At 37.5% G+C, this 25538-nt stretch overlaps 1 protein-coding gene across 1 annotated transcript in view; it reads left to right on the top strand.

The window, feature by feature from the left end:
• The first annotated feature begins 824 nt into the window (after positions 1 to 824).
• Positions 825 to 25538, top strand: part of GTF2A1L (general transcription factor IIA subunit 1 like) — a 51451-nt gene continuing 26737 nt past the window's right edge. The window contains exons 1-7 of the mRNA XM_045885033.3: positions 825 to 953; positions 1371 to 1559; positions 4106 to 4207; positions 4616 to 4739; positions 13252 to 13307; positions 15337 to 15421; positions 16476 to 17062. Coding sequence (XP_045740989.1) covers positions 1539 to 1559; positions 4106 to 4207; positions 4616 to 4739; positions 13252 to 13307; positions 15337 to 15421; positions 16476 to 17062 — 975 coding nt within the window. The 5' untranslated portion in view covers positions 825 to 953; positions 1371 to 1538. The remainder of the gene's footprint in view (positions 954 to 1370; positions 1560 to 4105; positions 4208 to 4615; positions 4740 to 13251; positions 13308 to 15336; positions 15422 to 16475; positions 17063 to 25538) is intronic.

Genomic DNA, 25538 nt, shown 5'->3' with positions numbered 1-25538 from the left:
TAAACTGCCAGGTAGAGGTACAATCATTAAAAGTTACTATATAAAATTCTTGGCATTTTGTAAAGGAAATCTCAGATGGTTTTTAATTTCAGAGTCTACTAAAGGGTTTCATATAAATCAGCTGCTTGAAACTCACAAATCATAAGGTACCTGACCCAGGCAAAGCAAATACAGAGTGGTAGGGCATAAAGAGCTCTAATGAATTTATACATACAAATAAATAAACAGCCAATTTTAAACTTAATATGATTTTTTTTTAAAGATTTTATTTATTTATTTGAGACAGAGAGAATGAGAGACAGAGAGCATGAGAGGGAGGAGGGTCAGAGGGAGAAGCAGACTCCCTGCCGAGCAGGGAGCCCGATGCGGGACTCGATCCCGGGACTCCAGGATCATGACCTGAGCCGAAGGCAGTCGCTTAACCAACTGAGCCACCCAGGCGCCCAAACTTAATACGATTTTTAAATCATTAAATAACCTAGCCATCTGGTTAAGTCAGGACCTATCTGCAGACTAGAAAGGCTATTTAAAAGGCAGAGTAGTGACAATAGATGACTTTTTCTTAAGACTCCACATTATCTATGCTTAGATTTACTCTCAGTCCTAGTCAAGGTATGCTCCTAAATGCTCTACCTTTCAGGGGGGAAGGGAATTATTGCAGGTCAAGAGATGGTGATTTTTACCTGAGGAGGAAAAGGAGTCTGGGTAGTGCCTGGTGCTGACTTTATTTTAGCAGTCGTTCTCCACCTAAGCTGCATAATAGAATCAGAGTCTCTGCGGCGAGACTCAGGTGCCAAATGTTTATTAAACTCTCCAGGTGATTTCACTGGAAGGCCAAAGCTGAGAATCTTCGTCTTGGGACAGTGAAACTCATTTCAGCGACCATCAGAATCATCTGGAGAGCATGCTGAGATTACAGAATGCTGGGCCCCATCTCTAGAGCTTCTGATTAGGTAGGTCTGGGGTTGGCCCAATAATTTGCATTTTTAACAGGTTCCCAGATGATGCTGATTTGCTGTCCTACACTTTGAGAATCAGTCACAGACGAGTTGGCTTTTGTTATATTTTTACTGGAGTTCAGCTGTGCGCGGGGCGTAGTGGGAGGGGAGAAAACTGGTAGAAGGAGAGGACAGAAGCGGCTAGTCTCCCCACTTCCCTGGCCCAACCCCCGCCCCCTCAAGCTGAAGGTGAACTGGAATCTACCACTGCATCGCGTCCCCCCTATTTTCTCAGTCTTTACTTTACAGACTGAGGAAATAAAGTTTCCTCAGGGGTCCGTTGAACGGTCCAAAGCTGTTTAGATCGCACTTAATCAGCCCGGTTCAGCCGGCGTCTTTGCTCATGCACACCAACCTCTTCCCTCTCTCCAGGGAAGCCTGCTCCGCCCACCAGCTTTCTCTCCTCCCCTGCCCCGCCCCCAGCGTCCCTGCGTCGTTGCGCAGGCAACGTGCAAGGCGTTCAAAGCGAGCGGCGAGGAGGCCGCGGTCGGGCACCGCGTGTCGCGCAGGCGCGAGGGGAGAGGCGCCGGAGCCGCTGCCATGGCCTGCGTCAACCCCGTGGTAAGGAGGACCAGCGCGGCCCCTAGGCCTGAGCTCTGTGTGGAGGGAGGGCTGGTCCAGGTGTCACGGCAGCCCAGTCCTGCGCACACATTTCCCCCTCCTGGCCCTTCACGGCCTGTCAGAAACCCTCGCCTCAGTGGCCGCGGCTGTTCTCCTCCGCGTTGGCGGAAGCCGATGAGGCCCAGTAGCAGCTCAGCGGAAGTTGGGATCCGCCCGCTGGGGGAACCACGGCCTCCTCCTCCGCGCGGGCCTCACCGCCCTGAGGTTGTCGGGCGGAGGTGGTTAGAGCTGAAGCTCACGTTAACCCTCCCAGTTCCTGTGGGTTTAGAAAATTCCCGAGTTCGGTTGTACTCCCACTGTAATTCTTACTTTCGGTATGGCCTTTGTTGATTGGGAGCTGTGTTATTTACCTGAAGTGACAAGTGATGTGATACTTCGTGTGACCCCACGCATGTTCTCTGAGGTCTCTCCGACCCCCATTTCCCCATCCTGAAGGCCTAGGTATACAATGGGAATTAAACACAAACCTTGGTCTCCTACCCTTAGTGAGAATTGACAGGCTAAAATGGCGCTTGTGAAACGCTCTATCGATTTTAAAAAGCTGAATTAAAGAGAAAAACGAGGAGTCCCCTTTATTTTCAGTTCACCTGAACCAACTTCATATTTGGTGAAAGGCAGTGGGCTTGTCCGGGTCTCTCATTTTACGGGTTCCATGTACACATCTGCAGCATAAAGGGTCCGTTTTTAGAGACACGTTATTTCAGTGTGTATCCTTTTTTTGATAATGTATTTTAAGATATGTAAAATACTCAGGCTTGAATATAATTTTACCCCGTGTACCGTTTTATCTGATGGTGAACTTTACGGAGGGCTGTGTGTGTTTTCTTTTAAAAAAGAAGAGGTTAAGATGTACTTCCTGGACTATGCGTAGTTCTAATGAAGGTAACAGGGAGAGGGTATAGAGTCTAACCTTAGTTCCAGAAGAGGAAGTATGTTCAATACCTGTTTTGCTTTTGAAAACTTGTGTTCTCATGGTTTATTTTTGACAGCTGCTTTTTTACTCTGAGGGTGGATCTCAAGGAAGTTTTTAGCTCTAGGAGTTTTTTCCTCTTGCTGTAAATGTGATCCAGCTAGCTGGGATGAACACTGAAGTAGCACTTTATATGCCTTTATCGGGGTAAACTGAGAAGAAGCAACTAATCTGGGGCACTTAATCTTAACGGGTAGGCCCGTGAATAACGTGTTACTGATTGGCCTATTCAGAAGCTTACCCAGGATCTTTAGAGGGATTAGTTTTAAGCCTAACTACTCTTGGTGTGAGCAGGAGTGTTTAGAGTGTTTACTGGGTAGTATGAAAGAGCAGTCCTAGAATGCCACAGTTTTTATTGCCAATCTTGTGGAAGGGTATGGTTCATTGATGTTCTGTGTACGTTCTGTTAGGAATCCATTTTGGTGCAGTAGTACTTTTGCTTGACAGTGGTTCACGATAGTTTTTGGACTACCTGTATTTTGGAAGGGGGATAGTCTTTGGTTACTCTGTTGTAAGTGCTTGTCTCAATCTTATGGCTTGCAACTTAGTCACATATGTGGAAGTAATATAGTGAACTCTAAATTTTAAACTCCTTTGGCCTCTGAGAAAAAAGTAAGTTGAAGACAGTAGGTTCGTTTCCACCTGCCTTAAATGAATTTATTCTAAGCGAAATAAGTCAATCAGAGAAAGACAATTATCATATGATCTCACTCGTGGAATTTATGAAACAAAACAGAGGATCAGAGGGGAAGAGAGGTAAAAATAAAACAAATGAAACCAGAGAGGGAGACAAACCAGAAGAGACTTGTAATCATAGGAAACAAACTGAGGGTTGCCGGAGGGGAGGGGTGGGGGATGGGGTAACTGGATGATGGACATTAAGGAGGGCATGTGATGTAATAAGCACTGGGTGTGATACACAACTGATGAATCACTGACCTCTGCCTCTGAAACTGGTAATACATTATATGTTAGTTAGTTGAATTTAAATAAAAAAATAAAAGGAGGGGGAAGTTAAATTCTTTTTTTTTTTTTTTAAAGATTTTATTTATTTATTTGACACAGAGAGAGACAGCAAGAGAGGGAACACAAGCAGGGGGAGTGGGAGAGGGAGAAGCAGGCTCCCCGCTGAGCAGGGAGCCTGATGTGGGGTTAATGCAGGGCTCGATCCCAGGACCCTGGGATCAGGACCTGAGCCAAAGGCAGACGCCCAATGACTGAGCCACCCAGGCATCCCGGAAGGTTAAATTCTGACAGAAAAACCAAGTAACTGTAACCTACCATCTTGATGAATTATCATCTCATATTTGATTGTAGTTCTGTAAGTCAGCCTTGTAGATAGCCTGAGACTATGGGTCAGAATTTATGGACAGCTGAGACTATACTGGGAGTAGATTGCACTTAGTAAAAATCCTTATGGTGGTTTTTCTTTAAACCATAAGAAAGTATACACTGTATGTATACTGAATACATTCAAGCTTGAGAGTGTAAAATGTTAACAATTGCTTTTTTGTAGCCTAAACTCTACAAATCTGTAATTGAAGATGTAATTGAAGGAGTGCGGGATCTATTTGCTGAAGAAGGTATAGAGGAACAAGTTTTAAAAGACTTGAAGCAGGTTTGTAGACAATACAAGTTGACCTTTCTGTTTTCTTTTTTTTTTTTAATTTTTTTAAAATTTTATTTATTTTTGAGAGAGAGAGAATGACAGAGAGAGAGAGAGCATGAGAGGGGGGAGGGTCAGAGGGAGAAGCAGACTCCCTGCCGAGCAAGGAGCCCGATGCGGGACTCGATCCCGGGACTCCAGGATCATGACCTGAGCCGAAGGCAGTCGCCTAACCAACTGAGCCACCCAGGCGCCCCATCCCTTTCTGTTTTCTCAAAAAACTGATAAATTACAGTTTTAACCCCTTAATTATAGTTTAATGTTTACCCATTCATTGTGCCATCAGCTGACATTTTATTATAAAGTTAAAGACCTAGATATCCCATTTTTTTTTTTTAACAAACTTTTTTTTCTCCACAGCTCTGGGAAACAAAGGTTTTGCAGTCTAAAGCAACGGAGGACTTCTTCAGAAATAGCGTCCATTCACCTGTGTTCACCCTTCAGTTGCCAAACAACTTGCACCAAACATTGCAGTCATCAACAGGTTGGATATAGCTAGTAAATTAGTACTATTGTGGTCTTAAGAACAAATTCTCATTTGTGGTGGCTTTATATTAGACAGGGTAATGTTCTTAAGGTGAGAGGGCTTGGACCTCAAAACCATTACTATTAAATGAACACAGAATGAGCCATCATCCCATAATTATTGGCGACAAAATTAGGTTATTCAAGCTAGCTTTTCAAAATATTAAAGTCCACAAGGATGACCAAGTGTTACTTCAGAGGAACAAGTTACATTGTTTGTGCTATTGGGAGTACCCACTAGTTATTTCAGAGAATTTGATTGGGTTGAGTCAAGGAGTAACCCAGCCACCGTTGCTGAAAAAGCAGAGGGAAAGATGGGTGGTTGCATGCTTGTGCATTCTTTATCTTTCTCTTGCTTGTTGTATATATTATAAATCTGTTATTGTATTGGAAGCAAAATGGAGAGTTAACAAGAATATGGAGATTATCCAGGCTACTTCACGGTTTGGATATTACATAATGATGGCTAGAAATTAACCCTGCGTACTTTTCATTTCTTGGACTTGAAACTTCTGCTTTTGAGGGAAATAATTTTCCATATTATGTGTATCAATTTAAACTGGAAAAAAGTGGCTAAGAAAAAAAAATGATACTGTGCTATCTTTCTAGCATTTATTCCTTCTTTTCTGATTCTTACAATTTTTATGCTATCCTAATGTGTGTATGTGTGTGTGTGTATGTATGTCTACATCCAGCACACACACACATAGGTTTTATTTGGTTTAGTTGAAGTAGATTAATGTCTGCCAGAAGTGAGGGTAGATTTTGGATTAGATTTTGGATTGGATTGTCAGTAATAACTAGACTGTTCATTGCACACTTGGGAAAATTCAAAGGAAAATCACATGGGCCAAGGTGAAGAGAAAATAGTAAGGAGGCTAGTATCTTGTTTATTACAAAAGAAGAGAATAACTTAAAAAAAGAAATAAGTTAACAATGAATATTGAATTACCAGACTTAACTTTTATCTAATGTTAACGCTTATAAAGTATAACGTTGCTCTATAAGAATTAGCCACAGCAGTTTTAATTACTAAGTTGACACACTGAAACATTTTACATCAGTTTCTAGAGTTTTGGTTATGCTTTTGTTTTTAACTTAACTATTTTATTAGGTCATCCCTTTTATTTCTCTATTTAAATAACATTTTTTCTTTATTGAAGAACTTTAAAGAATTTTTTTTTTTTTAAACCTCGGAGTGACTTGGAGGGTGGCCATGTGGAGGAATGAAAGACTAGACTGTTTTTTATCAAAAGCAGTTAACACTGCTCAGGTTCTTTGTCATTCAAAATTGCAATACTTGATTTTGCCGCAAGATGGTAATATTACCAGTGATTTAAATCACAAAATAGTCTTGCAACTAATAAGTCTAGCTGGCTTTCATTCTGTACTGTATTCTTATTTTCTTTCTTGGAAGTTAGAATAATAGAAATAATTACATTTAAACAAGACAGTTTTTATTCTTTTCTACATCATTTATAATGAAAAGGTTTAGGAGGCAGTACATGTATCCTTTAAAAACGCATTACAGGCCTTGTTTTTATCCCTCTTCATTTCTAGGTTCCCTATAATAAGATTCTTAAAGTAAATAGCCTCATAAAATTGAAGTATTTCTTAATTATATCTTCTCATTGTAGGCTTTTGAAAGCCTGATTAAAATAGCCTAAACTAACTTCTACAGCCTTTTTATCTCTTGATAACAAGTTCAAATTAAATCTACAATGGAGTGAGTTATTTGCCTTTGTTCTATCTTTAAAGCTTTTGCCCTGTCATATTTTCTTTGACTCTATTATCCATTTGCTTAATAATTTCCTGTATCTTCAGTTGTCAACTTTTTTTTTTTTGGGGGGGGTCTCAGGACCCCTTTACACTCTTAAAACTTGAGGACCTTGAAGAGCTTTCTTTTATGTGGGTTGTTAAGTATCTATCATATTAGAGATTAAAGCTGAGAAATTTAAAAAATGTTTTATAAATTCAAAAAATTCATTATATGTTAACATAATAACATATATTTGTTAAAAGTAACTATTTTCCAGGGGCGCCTGGGTGGCTCAGTCATTAAGCGTCTGCCTTTGGCTCAGGTCATGGTCCCAGGGTCCTGGGATCCAGCCCTGCATCGGGCTCCCTGCTCGGCGGGGAGCCTGCTTCTCCCTCTCCCACTCCCCCTGCTTGTGTTCCCTCTCTCACTGTGTCTTTCTCTGTCAAAAAAAAACCCCAAAAAACTATTTTCCAGAACAAAAAGTATTTAATGAGAGGAGTGGCATTGTTTTTCTTTTCTGTAAATCTTTTTAATGTCTGGCTTAATACAAGGCAGCTGGATTCTCATATCTATTTCTAAATTCAATCTGTTGTGATACGTAGTTTTGGCTAAAGTATATGAAGAAAATCTAGCCTTCCACGGGTGTATAATTGGAAAAAGAGGGGTATTTTAATAGCAATTTCAGGTAACTTGATACTATACTAAAACTCAACAAGTGGTAGTTTCTGAGAGCTTAGTTACAAGGTGGAATCTGAAACTTAATCAGTGGACTTTTTGTAATGTTAAAGTTCACTGGTGTGTCTTGCACTTTGAAGGACTCCTTAACCTGTGTGTGATTTTTGTAACATACGTTAGTTATTTGGAAAATATTGTTTCACTCAGTTACGCACTTGACACTTTCATTATACAAGATAAAAAAAATATGGGGCGCCTGGGTGGCTCAGTTGGTTAAGCGACTGCCTTCGGCTCAGGTCATGATCCTGGAGTCCTGGGATCGAGGTCCGCATCGGGCTCCCTGCTCGGCAGGGAGCCTGCTTCTGCCTCTGACCCCCCCCCCCCCCATGCTCTCTCTGTCTCTATCTCATTCTCTCTCTCAAATAAATAAATAAAATCTTTAAAAAAAAAAAAAAAGATAAAAAAATACTATTAATATCACCACACATTTCATCAGAAAAGTATTGGGAAGCTATCAAGCTCACTGTGGTGGATATAAAGTTTACAAAATTAAGATTTTTAGTTGAAAGCTTGAATTTTACCATTGCCAAATAAAGATTGTCAGTTTGTTTTTCTTGAAGTGATGGGCACACTTGGTTCATTTAAAAAAAAAAAAAAAAAGACTGCCAAAGAGACATGTCTGAATAACCATAGTTTGTGTCACTTATTCTTTCAAGTAAAAATAGTGTTTCTTGAAGAGGTGAGATCAGCTCTCAACTTAAATAGCAGCACCAGTTCTTTTCCATATACTTCCTTGTGTATCTGTATGCTGCAGAAATGCTTTGTGTTCTTCCCATTTCATCCCACATTATTAAGAGGAAGTATCCTTGAGGGTTGAAATTTCATAAAAATAATTCTTTATGGTTACATTCAGGAACTTCTTTAGTGAAACTGTTTTATTGTTGCTGTTTTTTTTTTTTTTTCTCTTTTTTTACTGTGAGTGAGCGGTGATGGAGAACAAATAAACTGACCACTAGTCAGGTTTGGTAATACTGCCTTAATTCATGCTAAGGTGCCTTCACTTTTTTTTTTTTTTTTTTAAGATTTTATTTATTTATTTGACAGAGACACAGCAAGAGAGGGAACACAGGCAGGGGGAGGGGGACTGGGAGGTAGAGAGGGAGAAGCAGGCTTCCCACTGAGCAGGGAGCACGATATGGGGCTTGATCCCAGGACCCTGGGATCATGACCTGAGCCACCCAGGTGCCCCAATTACTTTTTTAAAAAATTTTTTTAAAGTAGGCTCTACACCCAGCATGGATCCCAACACAGGGCTTGAACTGATGGCCCTGAGATCAGGACCTGAGCTGAGATCAAGAGTCAAATGCTTAGGGCACCTGGGTGGCTCAGTCTGTTGAGCCTCCGCCTCTTGGTTTCGGCTCAGGTCATGATCTTGGGGTCCTGGGATGGAGCCTTTCATTGGGCTCAGTGGCGAGTCTGCTTGAGATTGTCTCTCTTCCTCTCCCTCTTCCCCCTTTGGTGCACATGCAGTCTCTCTCTAAAAAATAAAATCTTTTAAAAAAAAAAAGAAGTTGGAAATTTAACTGATTGAGCCACCCAGGAGCCCCAAGGTCCCTTCACTTTTACTCATCAGTGCTCTGCACTGTAAGCGCAAATGTCAAAGAACAAAAAAATTGAGAAGTGAAAAAATAATTTTTATTGTCTTGGTATTATAAAAATATTTTGACCTTGTGAACACATTGAAAGGGTCTCATGGACCCCTGGGGGTTTGCAAGAACTGCTATTCTATTCTTAGGATGATTATATATAGTTTATAATCCACTTTTTGAAAAAGACGTAATGTTTTTAGAACTTTACATTCACAACAAATTTAAGAGAAGGTACAAAGATTTCTCATATACCTCTTGCCCCCATTCATGCATAGTCTCTTCAGTTATCAACATCCCCCACCAGAGGGGTACATTTGCTACAATGAACCTACATTGACATACCATAAACACCCAAAGTCCATAGTTTGTTACTGCTCTTGGTGTTGTATATACTATGTGTTTATGCAAATTTATAATGACTTGTATCCATCATTACAGTATCATACAGGGTATTTTCACTGTCCTAGAAATCTTCTGTGCTTCTCCTATTCATTCTTTCCTACCACACCAACTCAGGGCAACCATTGATATTTTTATTGTCTCCATAGTTTCACCTTTTTCAGAATGTCCTATAGTTGGAATCAATCATGTAGTATCTAGCCTTTTCAGATTGGCTTATTTTACTTAGTAATATGGTATTAGGATTCCCTCATATCTTTTTGTGGCTTGATAGCTCATTTCTTTTCAACACTGAGTAATATTCCATTGTCTGGATGTGCCAGTTTAATTGTTCACCTACAGTTTGCCAAGTTTTGGCAGTTAGGAATAAAGCTGCTGTGTGGAGGTTTATGTGTGGATGTAAGTTTTCAGCTACCAAGGAGAGTGACTACTGGGTTGTATGCTTAGTTTTGTAAGGAACCACCAAATTGTCTTTAAAAGTGACTGTGCCATTTCACATTCCCACAAGCAATGAGTGAGAGTTCCTGTTGCTCCACATCCTTGCCAACATTAGGTGTTATCAGTGTTCTGGATTTTGTCCATTTTAATAGGGATGTAGTGGTATCTCATTGTTTTAATTTGCATTTTCTTGATGACTTATGTGGAGCATATTATATGATTATTTGCCATTTATATCTTCTTTGACGAAGTGTCTTTTAAGGTCTTTGGCCCATTATTTAATTAGGTTGTTATGGTTGAGTTTTAAGAATTCTTTGTGTATTTTGGATAACAGCCTATTATCACATATGTCTTTTGCAACATTTTTTTTCAACCTGTGTCTTTTCATATTATCCTCTTGTTTTTTTGAAAGGAGTTTTAAATTTTAATAAAACCCAGCTTATCAGTTATTTCTTTCATGGATTGTACCTTGGGTGTTGAATCTAAAGTCATTGCCACACTCATGGTCATCTAGATTTTCTTCCATCTTCTAGGAATTTTGTAGTTTCACATTTTACATTTAGGTCTGATCTATGTTTAGTCATTTTTTTTTGAAGGGTGTAAAGTTTATGTCTAGTTTCATGTTTTTTGCATTGGATAGCCAGTTCAGCCATTTGTTGAAGAGACTATCTTTGTGCCATTGTATTGCCTTGGTTTCTGTGTTAAAGATCAGGTTGACTATGTTATATGGGTCACTTTCTTGGCTCTCTGTTCTGTTCCATTGATGTATTTGTCTGTTCTTTCACCAGGTAACTCTTGATTACTGCAGCTTTCTAGTAAGTCTTGAAGTGGGGTAGTGTCAGTCCTCCAACTTTTTCCTCCTTGAATATGACACTGGCTCTTCTGGGTCTTTTGCCTATAATCCACTTTTGAGAGAGAAATGGGATTTCATTAATAATAACCTCAGAATAATAGGTGTAAACTAGGACTGTCCTGGGTTAACTGGGACATGGAGTCACTTTGTCTATGATTGTCCTATTTCTAGAGCAATTCAAATCTGTGTTATTTGGTCTTCATGTCACATAGTTTTTTGATGAAACTATCATCAGTCATTGTGGGAGCAAGAAAGGGAAGAATAGGAATTTTGAGAGGTTTGTGATACCTTTCATCTTTGAGCATTCAAACTCCTTCAGATACAAACTATATGTCCAGTTCTTGAATTTAGATCTGGTGAAAATTTCAGCAATGCTGTTGGTTCTTGATGTAATTTGAGGAATATTCAATTTGGTTATCAGAGATGGGCATATGTTAATGAGTAGCCACAAAGAATATTGACCAGTCTTTGCACCTCTTGAGTCATGTGACTTGGATATTAAGATTTGTAATGGTTTAAAGCAGGACCAGGAATTGTGAAGTTAGTAACTGCCTTTAATGTAGCAAAGACTTCTTGTTGTATAGGAAAAAAATAGCCTTGTAAATGTTATTATGTAACATTATCTCTTTCTTAATTTACACTTATTAAATTACATTTGTGGGATTGAATTCTTTCTATATCGTAAAGCTATTGTTTGTGAAATTTAATATTTCTAGAATATATACATGAAGACCAAAATTCTAACACTATTAGTTTGTTTTTTTTTTTTAATTTTATTTATTTATTTGACAGAGAGAGACACAGCGAGAGAGGGAACATAAGCAGGGGGAGTGGGGGAGGGAGAAGCAGGCTTCCCGCCGAGCAGGGAGCCCGATGTGGGACTCGATCCCAGGATCCTGGGATCAGGACCTGAGCCGAAGGCAGACGCTTAACGACTGAGCCACCCAGGCGCTCTCTAACGCTATTAGTTTAAGTAAAGACACATATTCAGTTAAAAGTTAATTGGTTATTGAAACCATCTTGAATATTTTAAAAAGCGTGTTTCAGGCACATATAATGGTATATATAATTTGTGAAAGTATGCAAATGGTGCATTTAGTATCAAAATTAAGTAGGAGCTGCATGAAATTTCACTATAAAACTGTTCAATGCTTTTACTCTGATGACTATAAAGAAACTCTTAAACTCTTATAGCTCTATTTGATTTATATAAGATTAGAGAATTATCCTTTAGGATTTATTGCAAGGTATTTAAAAGAGGAGGGTTGTTGCTATTTTTCCTCAAGAAATTAATTTAACTGCTTTGGACAGCATGTTAACAGATTTTTATTTCCTCTCCGGCTATGGCTTCAGCTGTACTAGCTTAAGCTTCGCTCACTTCAGCTAATTAAGACTAATACCCTTGTGTTCCTGCCACACCAGTTCTTTCTAATTTAGCCTTTCTAAAAGAATGCCTGTTAATAAGCAAAGCCATAGATGAACAGAGGATAAAAATAATTTTCTGCTACATTAATCATCAGTCTCTGTAGCTTCACTTCTGTTGTTGTAACGTGGGAAGAATGGTTAGTTTAAAAAAAAATTTGCTCTTCTGAGTGACTTGTTCATGATGGAGCCATTTTAGTGTCAAGCAAATTTTGGGGACAATTTAATGTGGTATGTGAAAAAACACCATAATAAACATTACATTTAATATTATATGTGCTGCATAAACACGCTAAAACATTCTCTTTTTTATTAAAAGGCAAAATGATACTATCATAGTCATGTTCAGCTAGATAAAATGAACCTTGAGGTAAACTTTAAGGTTACATTGATCAACTGAGGTCTTTCTACTATAGTTACTATTTGTTCTTTACACTTATTTTTTAATGCTTCCCTTTCCAACCATTAGGTCAATATTTTAGCTGTATTATAAACAAAGAGATAGCATAGAAAATTGGTAGGTAATAAAGAAAAGATATGTGAGGTTGCAACTTTAATGCAGGTTGGGGTGGTCTTTTCCTAGGAATTTGTTCTCGTAATTTTTTTAGTAGTCATACTTGTTTCATGCAAAGACTTGTGGGGACGTGTTCTTACTCATTTATTCCTAAAACTGTGTAGTTGTGCTGGCTTAGTTGGCTAAAGTATTGTAAATAACTTTTTCATGAAATGAATGAATTGGAAATTCTTTTGAGCCTATAAAATTTAGAATGGTTTATGTTGGGTTACATTCTTTGCTCAATAGTACAGTCTTTGGGAAATGTGCTACTTGAATAAATACTACTTTTTCTCCCCTATCAAAAGTTGTAATGGACATCTAGTGCTACATCGACTTAATAAAAATAACCTAGGTATTTTCTTACGGATTTGGATTTCTGTATACGGTATACTTTGTAACAATGAAATATTTTCTTTCGGTACTTAAAACAGGTTAGTTGTAAAATCTTTATCTGAAGTTTTTGGGGAAAAATATAATTAAATTCATTTATCTCACTTGCAGTTAGGAAGTTTAGAATTCATGGTCAGACATGTTAGTGATGGAAAACATTTTTTTAAAAATTTTATTTTATTATGTTAATCACTATACATTACATCATTAGTTTTTGATGTAGTGTTCCATGATTCATTGTTTGTGTATAACACCCAAGCTATACTTAGCAGTTTTATTAAACTGGCAAATTGTAACGAATGTATAATGTTTATTTTGTTTTCTATACAGCATCATTAGTTATTCCTGCTGGTAGACCTCTTCCCAGTTTTACTACAGCAGAACTGGTATGTAGCCTATTTGATATATATTTTTAAGTATATGCCTTACTTTCAGTGAATGGTAGCAGGAGGCTGGGCATAGATGTAATTCGTAATCCCCCATTTGAATGAGAAAAGATATAGTAAGGGATGGGGAGACAGGAATAACTTCTAAAACATACATGTTGCAAAAACTGAGGAGTTTCAGAATTGACATTTTCTTTACCAACTTTTCCTGTCTTCCAGAGCAGTTGTTAGCAGTAGTATCTATAAATACTATTGTTAGTATCTACAAGTTCAGGAAATTTCTGAAGTTAAATTCTATGGAGTTTTAATACATAGTATAATGTTATATACTAGGTAGATCCTAAATAGATGATGTTGATACTTTCTGATTTTTTTTTTTTTAATAAGTTGAGCCATATAATAGTTCTTTTTATTTAAGTGGAGTATTTTGGTCATTTTTTATCTTTGTGTTGTAGAGATTTAGAGTATAGGTTTCTCCCCAAAGATTTGGGGCAGAAAATAAAATTACAACTTGTATATAGAAAATTGAGTAGTTTTCAGGTGGGGAAAAATAGCACTTTTCCTCTTTTACCTTTCTCCAGTGGTATATAATCCATTGTTTTTCATCTTCTTTCAGCCCACTTTCTGGCCCAAAAGGTTTGGTGGGCCATTAATTTCCATTTCTTCATTAAAAACAAAACCACACCCCTTACCAGGATTTTTGGAAAGAATGGTGTTGCTTTTGATAGGAGACCAATCTGCTGAAAAATGCATCTGCCTTTGAAATTCTAGGGACTACTTTTTCTACTGGTTAAAGAAATAATACACTTCTAAATAGTAAAAACAAATTTATAAAGTAGAAAGTGAAAGAGCCCTGAAATATTGTACCCCAAAGATAACTGTTTTAACTATTTGATGTATATCCATCTAGCATTCTTTTGTGAAAATTACATTAATTTTCAGGGTAAAAGTAGGCTCATTCTCTGTGCTGGTTCTGTAATGTTTTTACTTAGTAATATAGATGGATCCTTTTCACTGCCAGTTATATATTGACCTTAGTGGGTGTATCAGTTTCATTAACTGATATTTTATTAAGGGACATTTAAATTATTTTTAGTTTTTTTTCCTAATATAATTGATTATACTTGTAGATAAGTTTTTGTGTATTTGTGTGATAATCAGGTAATGAGGAGACATTCCTAGAAGCGGAATGTTTTCAATTGGGTTATATATTATATAATTGCCCTCCAAAAGGATGGTACATACATACTCATATAAGCAGTGGTCTGAGAAAACTGGTTTTTATCACATCCTTACCAACACTGGGTGTTACTAATCAATCTTAGAAATTTTTGTAGGTCTGGTAGGCAAAAACTTTTTTGTCTTTTGACTTAGCATTTGAAAAAATTAAAAACCCTGAGGTTTAATTCTTTTTTTAAAAGATTTTATTTATTTATTTATTTGAGAGAGAGAGCACAAGCAGGGGAAGTGGCAGGCAGAGGGAGAGGGAGAAGCAGGCTTCCCAACGAGCAGGGAGTCCAAAGCGGGGCTTGATCCCAGGACCGGGAGATCATGACCTGAGCTTAACCGACTGAGCCACCCAGACGCCCCTGAGGTTTAATTATTCTAAAAAAAAAAAATTGTACACTATTGTATTAACTAATTTAAAGTACCATTAGTGATCAACCTATGGATTAGAGGACTCCTATAAACAGCTGTGGTTCTTGTATCTGACAATTTGAGGATCACGGACTCGGGCAAACCTGTGTAGTGGAGAAGTTATAGGAGTCAGCGTTCCTACTGTTTACTAAGACTTTACTGGCTTCATTGTGAATAGCTGTAGAACAGAATTCTTTTTATCCTTAATGAGATGATCTAAATCAAATACTGAAAAGCTGTTTTGTTCAAAGAACTTAGCCCCAATGTTAAATGTCCAACCATTGTCCTGTTGTCCTGAATCAGACTTTTTTTTTAGTCCCTGTGAGATCAGGAAAAAAAGATAAAAAGGAAAGCCTTTTTCTAACTTTCTAATTAAATTTCTCATATCTAGAGCACCTCAAACTCTAGTGCAAGCTTCACTTTTCCTGGTTATCCTATTCATGTGCCAGCAGGTGTGACACTGCAGACTGCGTCTGGTAAGAGTATAGTCCCCATTAAGTTCTTTTTTTTTTTTTTTTTTTTTAGCACTGGTACTGAATGCTGGATGTTAATTTTCATGATTTTTAATAAACTGTATACCAGAAGTTACTGAAGTTACAGGAACTTTTAATACAACTTATTTTAAAAACAATAATAAATGGTAGTTATTCCTGTTGTGGAGGGCAACCTACCATAAAAGACACTGTCCTAGGTCTGTCCTGTAACTTATTCCCATTTCTCTTTCCCAGCATTATAAAAGATGCTTTATATATGTTTTTAAAATTCAAATCAATCATCTAAATTTTGACAAACACAAAATAACATATCTGTGTCCCTGCTAGCTCTAATCCAGAAAGACTAAAGATGACATTGATCAACCTTTGCCTCCTTTCTTCCTGGAGATCGTGTAATAGAATATCCAAGAAGTTTAGAGATTAACCAAACTTTGCTTTTTCGAGTACTCTGTCTTGATTTGAAAGAGAATCCTATCTATTCTTTAGGTTTTTACAACGTTTAAAGCACCTAACTCAGTGCTCAAAAAAATAAATTTCTTCCTCCTCCTTTTTAGTGTTGTTTTAAAGGAAAAAAGTGGGGGAGGGGATTTGATAGCTTTTGAAATTACTAAACTCTTTTTGGATAGCATTGTCTTACAGTAGTTACATGGTATCTTAGATCTTAAATTTATGTGAAATACACTCTCCATTATGTTTATTAAAATCCCAATTTGGGTTGGTAACATAGTAATTTATCAGACGATGGGATAGGTCCATGGAGTAAATATTAGTGGCCTATATGTATCTCAAAATGTGCCATATAAGCAATAGTAAGAAAAGGCTAGAGTTCAAGTGAGATGGCTTTCATTGGTAAGAATAGAGTAATACATGTTTATTGTCGAAAACACAATCTGAAGAATAAAATAAGAACTCATAGAGATAACTATGGGCATATTGATGTGTTTTTGGATAGCTTGTTGTGCCTGCGGGTTTCTTTTTTTTTTTAGAGGAAATTAGGTTGCTATCATACTTAAGGTATTGTTTTCTCCTTTTTGAGGTCACCTTTATAAAGTCAATGTACCAATTATGGTGACACAGACTTCTGGAAGAGCAAGTATTCTCCATCCAATCCAGCAAGTATTTCAGCAGCTCGGGCAGCCTTCAATAATCCAGACCAGTGTTCCACGACCGAACCCATGTTCTCTCCACGCGGCTGCTGAAAAATCAAAGAGAATAGAAACTGTGCTCCAGCATCCCACAATTGTTCATTCTGGGACAGTGGAGAGGAAACGTTTAGAAAATGCCACCAGTGATATACTTGCTCCTCCTGGAAATGAGCGTGAAATCATGTCTGAAGCTTTGTTGAGTCAGCCGGAAAGCTCTCAGTACATCCGTCTTCCAGGTGTTGTGTTTCCTCCACAGGTCTCTCAGACAGACATGCACGGGGAGCCAGGGCTCGGTGTTGCAGGCAGCATGACTCAAAATCTGAATGGTGGGCCCCTCTCCACTGGCCGACAGGGGGCCCAGCACCAGCACATGTCTGATATTCAGCTTCGTGTTCTTAAAAATAGGATGCTTGGATGTGGTTCTGTAAAGCAGCCAAGAAATACAGAGGAGCCCAGCAGCCTACCTGTCTCAGAGAAGGTAGTTCTCTGTTGAAGTGAATGGTATTAGGGGACAGACAGTGGCGGGTGATTTGACATCCTGAGGTTCTTTTAAGCTGTAGGGTACTCAGAAGTATAAGTGTTCTGTTTTTTCCTTTAGAAGATTATTTATTACTGTTTTTAGTATAGCTATCAGTTCTTATAAATGCCCAGCATTTCAAACTTTTAATTTCAGTTAATGAATTAGAAGAGTCTTCAAAGAAAATGGATTTGTTATAAAGTAACCCATTTTACCTCTCCCTTACATTGTGAGGATGTTTGTGTATAAATTTAAAAGACCCAGAGATCAATCCTAATAATTAAATGAAAATAAATGAATATTTTGAGGTAATTCTTAATATGCAAAAGAGGTCCAAAGTATTTTTTTAGAAGTTGCTCTACAGAATTTTCCTAAACTCCCATAGGAAATTTTCCCTTATCTTGCTAGTACTTTATTTCTCCCTGCTTGCTGAAATATGAGTTAATGTCTTTTGGAATTCAAACTACTAAAAAATAGCTTCTAATTAACTTTGCGTATTGAAAATAGGTTCGAATTATTAATTTCCAAGGAATTCATAGTGAGGGCAGACAGATTCATGGAGAATTTTGGATGGTAAAATTTAGAAAAAATACTGAATTCTTTTTACATATGTGAAATATGTCTTACAGCTAACTCCATTTATACAGTTTAGTCACATATGCCAACTAATTAAATGTTTATGTGTCTAGCTAATGGTTTAGTGGTCCTCTAGAACTGCTGTACAAACCTGTAGCAGTGGATAGTTAAGTGCTACTTTAACATTTTCCTAGATGGAAGGGGAAGGGACTGGGTACAGTGAAGGGTAATGAATGAAGAAAATGACTGTCAGAAACTGTTGGACCTGTTTTAGAAAGTTTCTGATGTTTGATGAAGCCTGTTCAAAATCTTGTAGCAAGTGGAGTTTTGGTATAGAGTAGAAAGATTAAAATGTTTTTTGAGTATTTTTTCATTATATTTTCCGCATAATATATAAAATTTGAGAAATGTAGGCTAAACTCATAATTAGGAAACGTTTGTTTTTGAGGTAAAAAATAACTGTGAATTTAAAATAAGTGTGTGTTTTCATCACTTAAAATTTTTGGAGGCATTTTTCTCCTGAACTCTGTATGAACTTTGCAGAGTTTTGGTGTGATGATTCAAGGACTTATTCTCCTGTTACTTATGAGATGTCATCTTGTACTTTGTTCTGAAAGGGCAAAATAGATTAGTTAAGGGGGATTAATCAAGAATTGTTTAGGGGATAGTGGTCGCGAACTTAGGGTGAAGCCACAATAGGTTCAAATTCCAGATTGACCATTTACAAACAAGCTATGTAAGTTACTCTCTGAAATTCAGTTAAAGTCTGTAAACTGGGCATGAAATGAACCTCATAATTTTTAGGATTATCAGAGATGATTTGTATAGAGTTTGTAATAGCTTCTAAGCTTTAGATTAGTGCTATTATGCTTTGCAGACATGAGATAAATCAGGTAACTTTTCATATAATTCTTTGGTTAGTTTTAAAATAGAGCTATATTTAAAACACAAACATCCAAATAGTCAAAAGTATTTACTTCATAAGGTGTTTTTTTAATTAACATACAGCAGGGACTTTTCAAATAGTAGTAATCTGATAAAGTTTATGCTGATAAAATTTTCGAAAGAATTATAAATAGGTTTGTTTTTTTTTTAAGTAGCTTTTCAGTAATTCTTATTGCTTAAAGCAAGTTACAGTTAAGTACACGTTTACTTGTCCTGTGTAGACTACCAGAGATCTAGTTTCTATGTAGGTTTAACATTCTTACTGTTGCATAAAATATATTCCTGACAATTTTTGATGTGCTCCTATTTTAAAGTATGTATTACTATGTTAGGTTATTCTTATGTGTGGAAATTTTGTTTTATAGTCTTAGAAGGCTACAGAGAACTAGAAACTCAGGTTTTTATTTGAACTCAAAAAGTAGGAGTAGGAGAGAAAGGGGTATGGTAATCTATCTTCTTTAACTATTTTTTATCTCTTGTCTGCCCTCCCCATCATCGTCATTGCCCCACCTCCAAATACTGTCATTTCTGCTGCCTCAACTTTTAATTCTTTACCTGACTGCAACCTCTTAACTTCTTTCTGAGCTCTTTTTCCTCTCTCCTGTTTCCAAAGGTTCTGTCCTCAGACCATTTCTCTTCTTACTTGAAGTTTTCTTTGGGCAACCTCATGGATTATTACGGTTTTAAATACCACCTATTTGTTGATGACTAGGTTTCTAACCGTATTATTCCCTTGAGCTTTATTCTCATGTCTATTCGCCTTCTAGACAGTGCTACCTGAATGTCACAGTAATTCACTGGTCCTCTTCAGAGGCACTGCATGGTACCACTGCCCAGCTGGTTTCCCACGCTAAGGACTTACAGTTAACTTTTGGCTCTTTTTCCCTCTTATTCTCCTTATATCATGTGCTTTTTAAAAATTATCTTTAAAATTGCTGTAGAGTGTATACAATGTACTGTTTATCATTTTAACCATTTTTAGCTGTACTGTTGAGTGGCATTAAGTACGTTCATGGTTGTGCAACCATTACTACTATCCATCTCTAGAACTTTTTCATTGTCCCAAGCCAAATCTCTGTTCCCATTGTATAATAACTTCCCATTACCCCTCCATTCAGCCCCTGCTAACTTGTACTTTCTGTCTCTGTGAATTTGATACCTCATAACTGGAATCATAAAATATTTATTCTTCCGTGATTGGCTTATTTCACTTAGAAAAAGATTTTCAAGGTTCATCTAGGTCATAGCATGTGTCAGAATTTCATTCCTTTTTAAGACTAAATCATGTCATTTGATAGCTTTATTCATAACTTCAGTACTAAATATTTCGGGACTCTCTTCCCTTTTCTCCATCTCTCCTGCCGTTGTCCTCATTGTCTCTCATTTAAGATAATATAATAGTCTCCTAACTAATTTATTAGCCTGTAGTCTGCTTTTTTCACTCCACTCCTCCCAGTCCATCCATTTTAGAAGTTAAAGGCTTAGGCTTCAGGGATCAGAATTATTGATCCCTTCTGCGTCCCTTAATAACTGTGTGACTTGGGCAAGTTGTTGTCTCCTCACATGTAATAAGGGTAATGGTATCCTCGGTGGAGTCCCCGTGGGAGGATTGCAGGAGATGATCAGGGGGAAGTGCTCAGCAGCACACTGCCTAGCACGTGGTAGTGGTCAGAGTGTGTTAGCTGTTACCTCAGGGCTTCTGATGGCTACCAGAGATTTACCCAGAATGCAACCTGCTAAACAGGTCACTGGTGGTTATTTGCCTGCAAGGTAAAGTTCAAGTTCCTTAATGTGGCATGCAAGGACCTCCATGTTCTTTCTCTGCCAGAGTTTCTTACTTTTTCTTCATTTCTTGCCTACTACTTTATTTTTTAAAATTTTTTATTGTTATGTTAATCCCCATACATTACATCATTAGTTTTAGATGAAGTGTTCCATGATTCATTGTTTGTGTATAACACCCATGCTCCATGCAGAATGTGCCCTCTTTAATACCCATCACCAGGCTAACCCATCTTCCCACCCCCCTCCCCTCTAGAACCCTCAGTTTGTTTTTCAGAGTCCATCGTCTCTCATGGTTCATCTCCCCCTCCGGTTTCCCCCCTTCATTCTTCCCCTCCTGCTATCTTCTTCCTCTTCTTCTTCTTCTTCTTTTTTTTTAACATGTATTATTTGTTTCAGAGGTACAGATCTGTGATTCAACAGTCTTGCACAATTCATAGCGCTCACCATACCACATACCCTCTCCAATGTCTATCATCCAGCCACCCCATCCCTCCCACCCCCCACCACTCCAGCAACCCTCAGTTTGTTTCCTGAGATTAAGAATTCCTCATATCATTGAGATCCTATGATACATGTCTTTCTCTGATTGACTTGTTTCGCTCAGCATAACACCCTCCAGTTTCCACGTCGTTGCAAATCATTTTTGCCTACTACTTTAGTGGGAATGCAAAACTGTGAGTGCTTCTCCGTTAACCTTGGCGTATCCTCCTCTCTATTGCTTTTGTTATTCCCTCTGCTTGGTGCCTGAATCTTCTCCTCCCATCCTCCCCATCCTCCTCTCTGGCTAGTTGCTTCTTAGCCACTTAATACTTCCTCCAGAGATTTTACTTCAGTGCCTCTCTACCCCCCTGCCCTTCATTTTTGGACTGGCTATATCTCTTCTGTGTTATCATTGTACCTTAAGCATGTGTGTGTCATAATGTAGTTAAAAGATACATTAAAGTGTCCTGTTTGCATTGAGCGGTACATTTTATTAATCTTTGTATACATAGCGCCTAAGAATGTATACACATTCATGTATACTAGAATATACTGTGCCCAAGGTGGGGCTTGAACTCATGACTCTGAGATCAGGAGTCACATGCTCTACCATCTGAGCCAGCCAGGCACCCCTAAAATGTAAGCTTTTAAAGAACAAGATCTATGATTAATTACTTGGCTCAGTAGTTCTCAATCCTGGCTAAATATTACAGTCATTGGGGCATTAGGGGTGCCTGGGTGGCTCAGTCCGTTGGGTGTCTGCCTTCTGCTCAGGTTGTGATCCTAAGGTCCTGGGATTGAGCTGACGCCCCCCCCCCCCCCCTTGGGCTCCCTGCTCAGTGGGAAGTCTGCTTCTCCTACTTCCTCTGCCCCTCCCCACACTTGTGCTCTCTTTCTCACTCTCACTCTCTCAAATAAATAAAATCGCTGGGGCATTAAAAAGTTCCAGTCTACCCCCAAGAGATTTAGATCTAATTAGTCTGGAATAGGGTCCACTCATTAGTGTTAAAGAGCTTTCTGAGGTAGTTGTAATAACGTAGTTAAGATTAGGAACCACTGACTTAGATCAATGTATGAATGAAAAATGGATGGAGTGAGGGAGTAAGAGAATATATAACTTCAAGAGCTTTAATTTTTCTTTCAAATCCATTCTGATACTCCTCTAAAAGATCAGTCATATAAATAGTAAGTTGAATTCAGAACTCAGTTAACTGAGCAAATATTTTTTGAGTCACTGTGTGTCACTCCTAAATATTTCTAAATCAAAGATTTTTAAACTAGATGTGATATTTTTCTTTATAGGAAAAAAGCCAATTTAACAAAATACTTCTTTGTGTTTGTCAAAATAAGGTACATTTCATGCCAGATAAGAGTGGAGTGACATGGGATGCAATTGTACATGATCAGGTAATAGGTAATCATTATTGCCACTCATTATGTTATGGTAAATATCTGGATTAAATTTCTGTTAGGAATGCAGATGTACGATGCCATTATGATTATAGGCAATTCAATTTTACATAGTTTAGTTAGAAAATGTGAAAAAGGGTGTTATAGCTTAGGTTTCTCTTATATTTATCCCCACATATAGGTGTGAAGTTCTGTTAGTCCTCACTAGCCATTGGAAAAACGCCGTTCTTTAATTAAAAGAAAGCTTAAATTGAAAGGATTGGAAACTGGATTTGGCAAACAAAGCTTTATCTTGAAGCCTCCTATGCATTTGCTTATTGTAGTACCGAAACACAGAAGCCATATACAATTGAAGAGACCTTGGTGAAGCTGAGAATCTTGGAAATTACTGAGCTGCCGTGTCTTAGAGCAGAGAAAGAAAGCTGAAGTAGTGCCTCTGTCAGATGACGTCATCTGCACTAGATGACATTTCTTCACATTCAGCTGGAATTCATAGAAGAATCAGCAGTAACTTTCCTTTAACATTCAACAGGATGAAAATACGAATGCTTCTCGGCAGCTAGCATTTGATTTTAATCATTTGTATGCTGGCACCATCAAAAAAGTTGCTATGTTGTGCAACTTTTTATTATTTTTTCTTAACAAAACTTGGTACTGTCTATAGTGATGGAGCTTCTGAGATGGTTGGCAACAAATGGTTTTGCCGCTTCAGGAAAGAGAACATTGCTATCTATTTCAGCACATGGCATACGTTAATGCTAAGACACAGCCAATAATTCTAAAAGAAGTCTCATCAGCTGCCATGAAACTCAGATACATTAGAGCAAAAGTACTGAATTATTGCCTTTTCCAAGACATTTGTCAAAAAATGTGGGCAAAATGTTAAGTTCTTCTTCATGCAGAATTTTTCTTTTCAAAGGACAATGCTTGAAGTTCTTAATTGATTGTTGGGGAGACATTATTTTTGAGAGAACGAAAACCCCCTTGTAAGAATTTGACAGGGAGAAGTCCATTGATACAACATGTAGTGGATATCTGGCCATATGAAAGACTTAAATCTTCGTATTCATGATCCTATGGTATCAGTTTTGGATGTTGCTGCAAACCTGCTGGCTATTTTGGTCAAATTACCATCTTAGAAGAAGATTGGAGTCAGATAAGCATATGAACTTACCAGTGCTTGGTGGAAGTGCTTCTGAAGAAGTTGAGAACAACAAAACTCTTGTAATTACTGATACTAAATTTGTATTTGTAATCTTACTCCTGTCCCAAGTAAACAGGACCTTACTGATTTAAGATAAGATGATGCTACATGAATTTAATCAGAAGAGTCCTAGAATCTTCAATATTCCTTAATAAGCTTAAATTTTTCTTGCAAAGTACTGTGGGAGCTCTGATTAATTTTGCAACAAAACATCTTTTGGGTTGAGGTTTTCAGTACTTGCCACTATTATTTATTTTTTTAAAGATTTTATTTATTTGAGAGAGAGAGAGCATGAGAGAGCACAAGCAGGGAGAGAGGCAGGCAGAGGGAGAAGCAGGCTTCTTGCTCGCTGAGCAAGGAGCCCTTTGTGGGACTCCATCCCAGTACCCTGGCATAATGACCTGAGCTGAAGGCAGGTGCTTAACCGACTGAGCCACCCAGGCATCCCTACTTCTCACTATTAAAACCAAGAGCCAATTTCAACCTGTGGTTTAGGCCTAGGACTAACCTAATCATAATTTATATCACATTTATTGAGGTGGAATTTACATACAATGAAGTTCATGCTTTTTTAGGTACACAGGTTTTAGGTGTACAGTATGAATTTTGACAAACACTTGCAGTTATATAACCAGTGCCAAGCTGAGATACATAACATTTCTGTTACCCCAAAGAGGTTCCTCATGTCCCTTTGTAGTCAATATCCTCCCTCTGCCTCCATTCCCTGTTAGCCACTCACTGATCTGTTTTCTTTTGGTATAGGCTTGCCTATTCCAGAATGTCAAACAACTGGAATAATACAACATGTAACTTTGTGGTTCATCCATGTTGTTGCATGTATCAGTCCATTGTACCACAGTTTGTTTATTCATTCACCATTTGGACATGTGGATTCTTTCCAGTTTTTGGCATTTGTGAATAAAGCTCCTAAAAACATTTGTGTGCAGTTTTTTTGTTGTTTTTTGGTGTGGATGCAGATTTTCTTTTCTTTTGAGTAAAAATACCTAGGAATGGGATTTCTAGGCCATATGATACATGTATGCTTATAAGAAACCACCACACATTTCCAAAGTGATATTTCCACAAGCAAAGTATGGTAGAATTTTTCATTTTTCCTAGCAATGTATAAGATTTACAGCTACTTGACATTCTTGCTACTTTCATACTGTTTTCTGGAGAAGAGAAGTTTGTGGTTTTGATGAAGTCTACTTATTTTTTCCTTTTGATTTCTGTTTATATATATTAGCTAACCAAAGGTTGCAGAGATCTCATGCATCAAAAAAATTTTTATAGGTTTTACATTTGGGGCTGTGATCCATGCTGGATTAATTTTTGTATATAGTAAAAGGTTAGGTTCTTTGTTCTTTGCATGTGAATGTTCATTTGTTTTAGTATCACTTATGGAAAATACTAGCCTATCTCCACTGAGTTGTCTAAAGCTCATTGAGTGTTTGAGCACTTCACCTTCAAAGAAAGTAAGTTACTATATGTGTGTGGGTTTATTTCTGGACTTTCACAGTTTGATGAATTCATGTGTCTATCTTTTCAGTCATACCACTGTCTTAATTGTGGTAGCTTTATCGTGTATCTGGATATCAGAGAGTACAAGTCTCTCAACTTTGTTCTTTTTCAAAGTTGTTTTGGTTATTCTAATTCTTTTGCTTTTCCATATAAATGTGATAATGTGTTTGTCGATTAAAAAAAACTGCTAGGACATTGATTTGAGTTGTGTTGGATCCATAGATCAAGGGGAGAATTGATAACATCACAATAATGAGTTTTCCAATTCATAGATATGACACGTTTTCTGTTTAGATCTTTAACTTTTCTCATTAATGCCTTGTAGTTCTCAACATACACAGAATGCACGTGTTATTTTTTATCTAAGTATTTTATGGTTTTGGGTGCAATAGTACTAAATAGTACCAAAAGATAGTACTAAATAGTACTAAAAGATAGTACTAAAAAGTACTAAATGGTACTAAAAGACACTATAAAGAACAACTTTATTCATATTTTATGCTTCATTTGCATTAC

Source organism: Mirounga angustirostris, unplaced genomic scaffold (genome assembly GCF_029215605.1).
Source record: "Mirounga angustirostris isolate CCGP_5_RB_7025 unplaced genomic scaffold, mMirAng1.0.hap1 SCAF_10, whole genome shotgun sequence".
Lineage (NCBI taxonomy): Eukaryota > Metazoa > Chordata > Mammalia > Carnivora > Phocidae > Mirounga > Mirounga angustirostris.
Note: the sequence above shows the minus strand (reverse complement) of the source record. Positions and strands in the feature narration are given on the sequence as shown.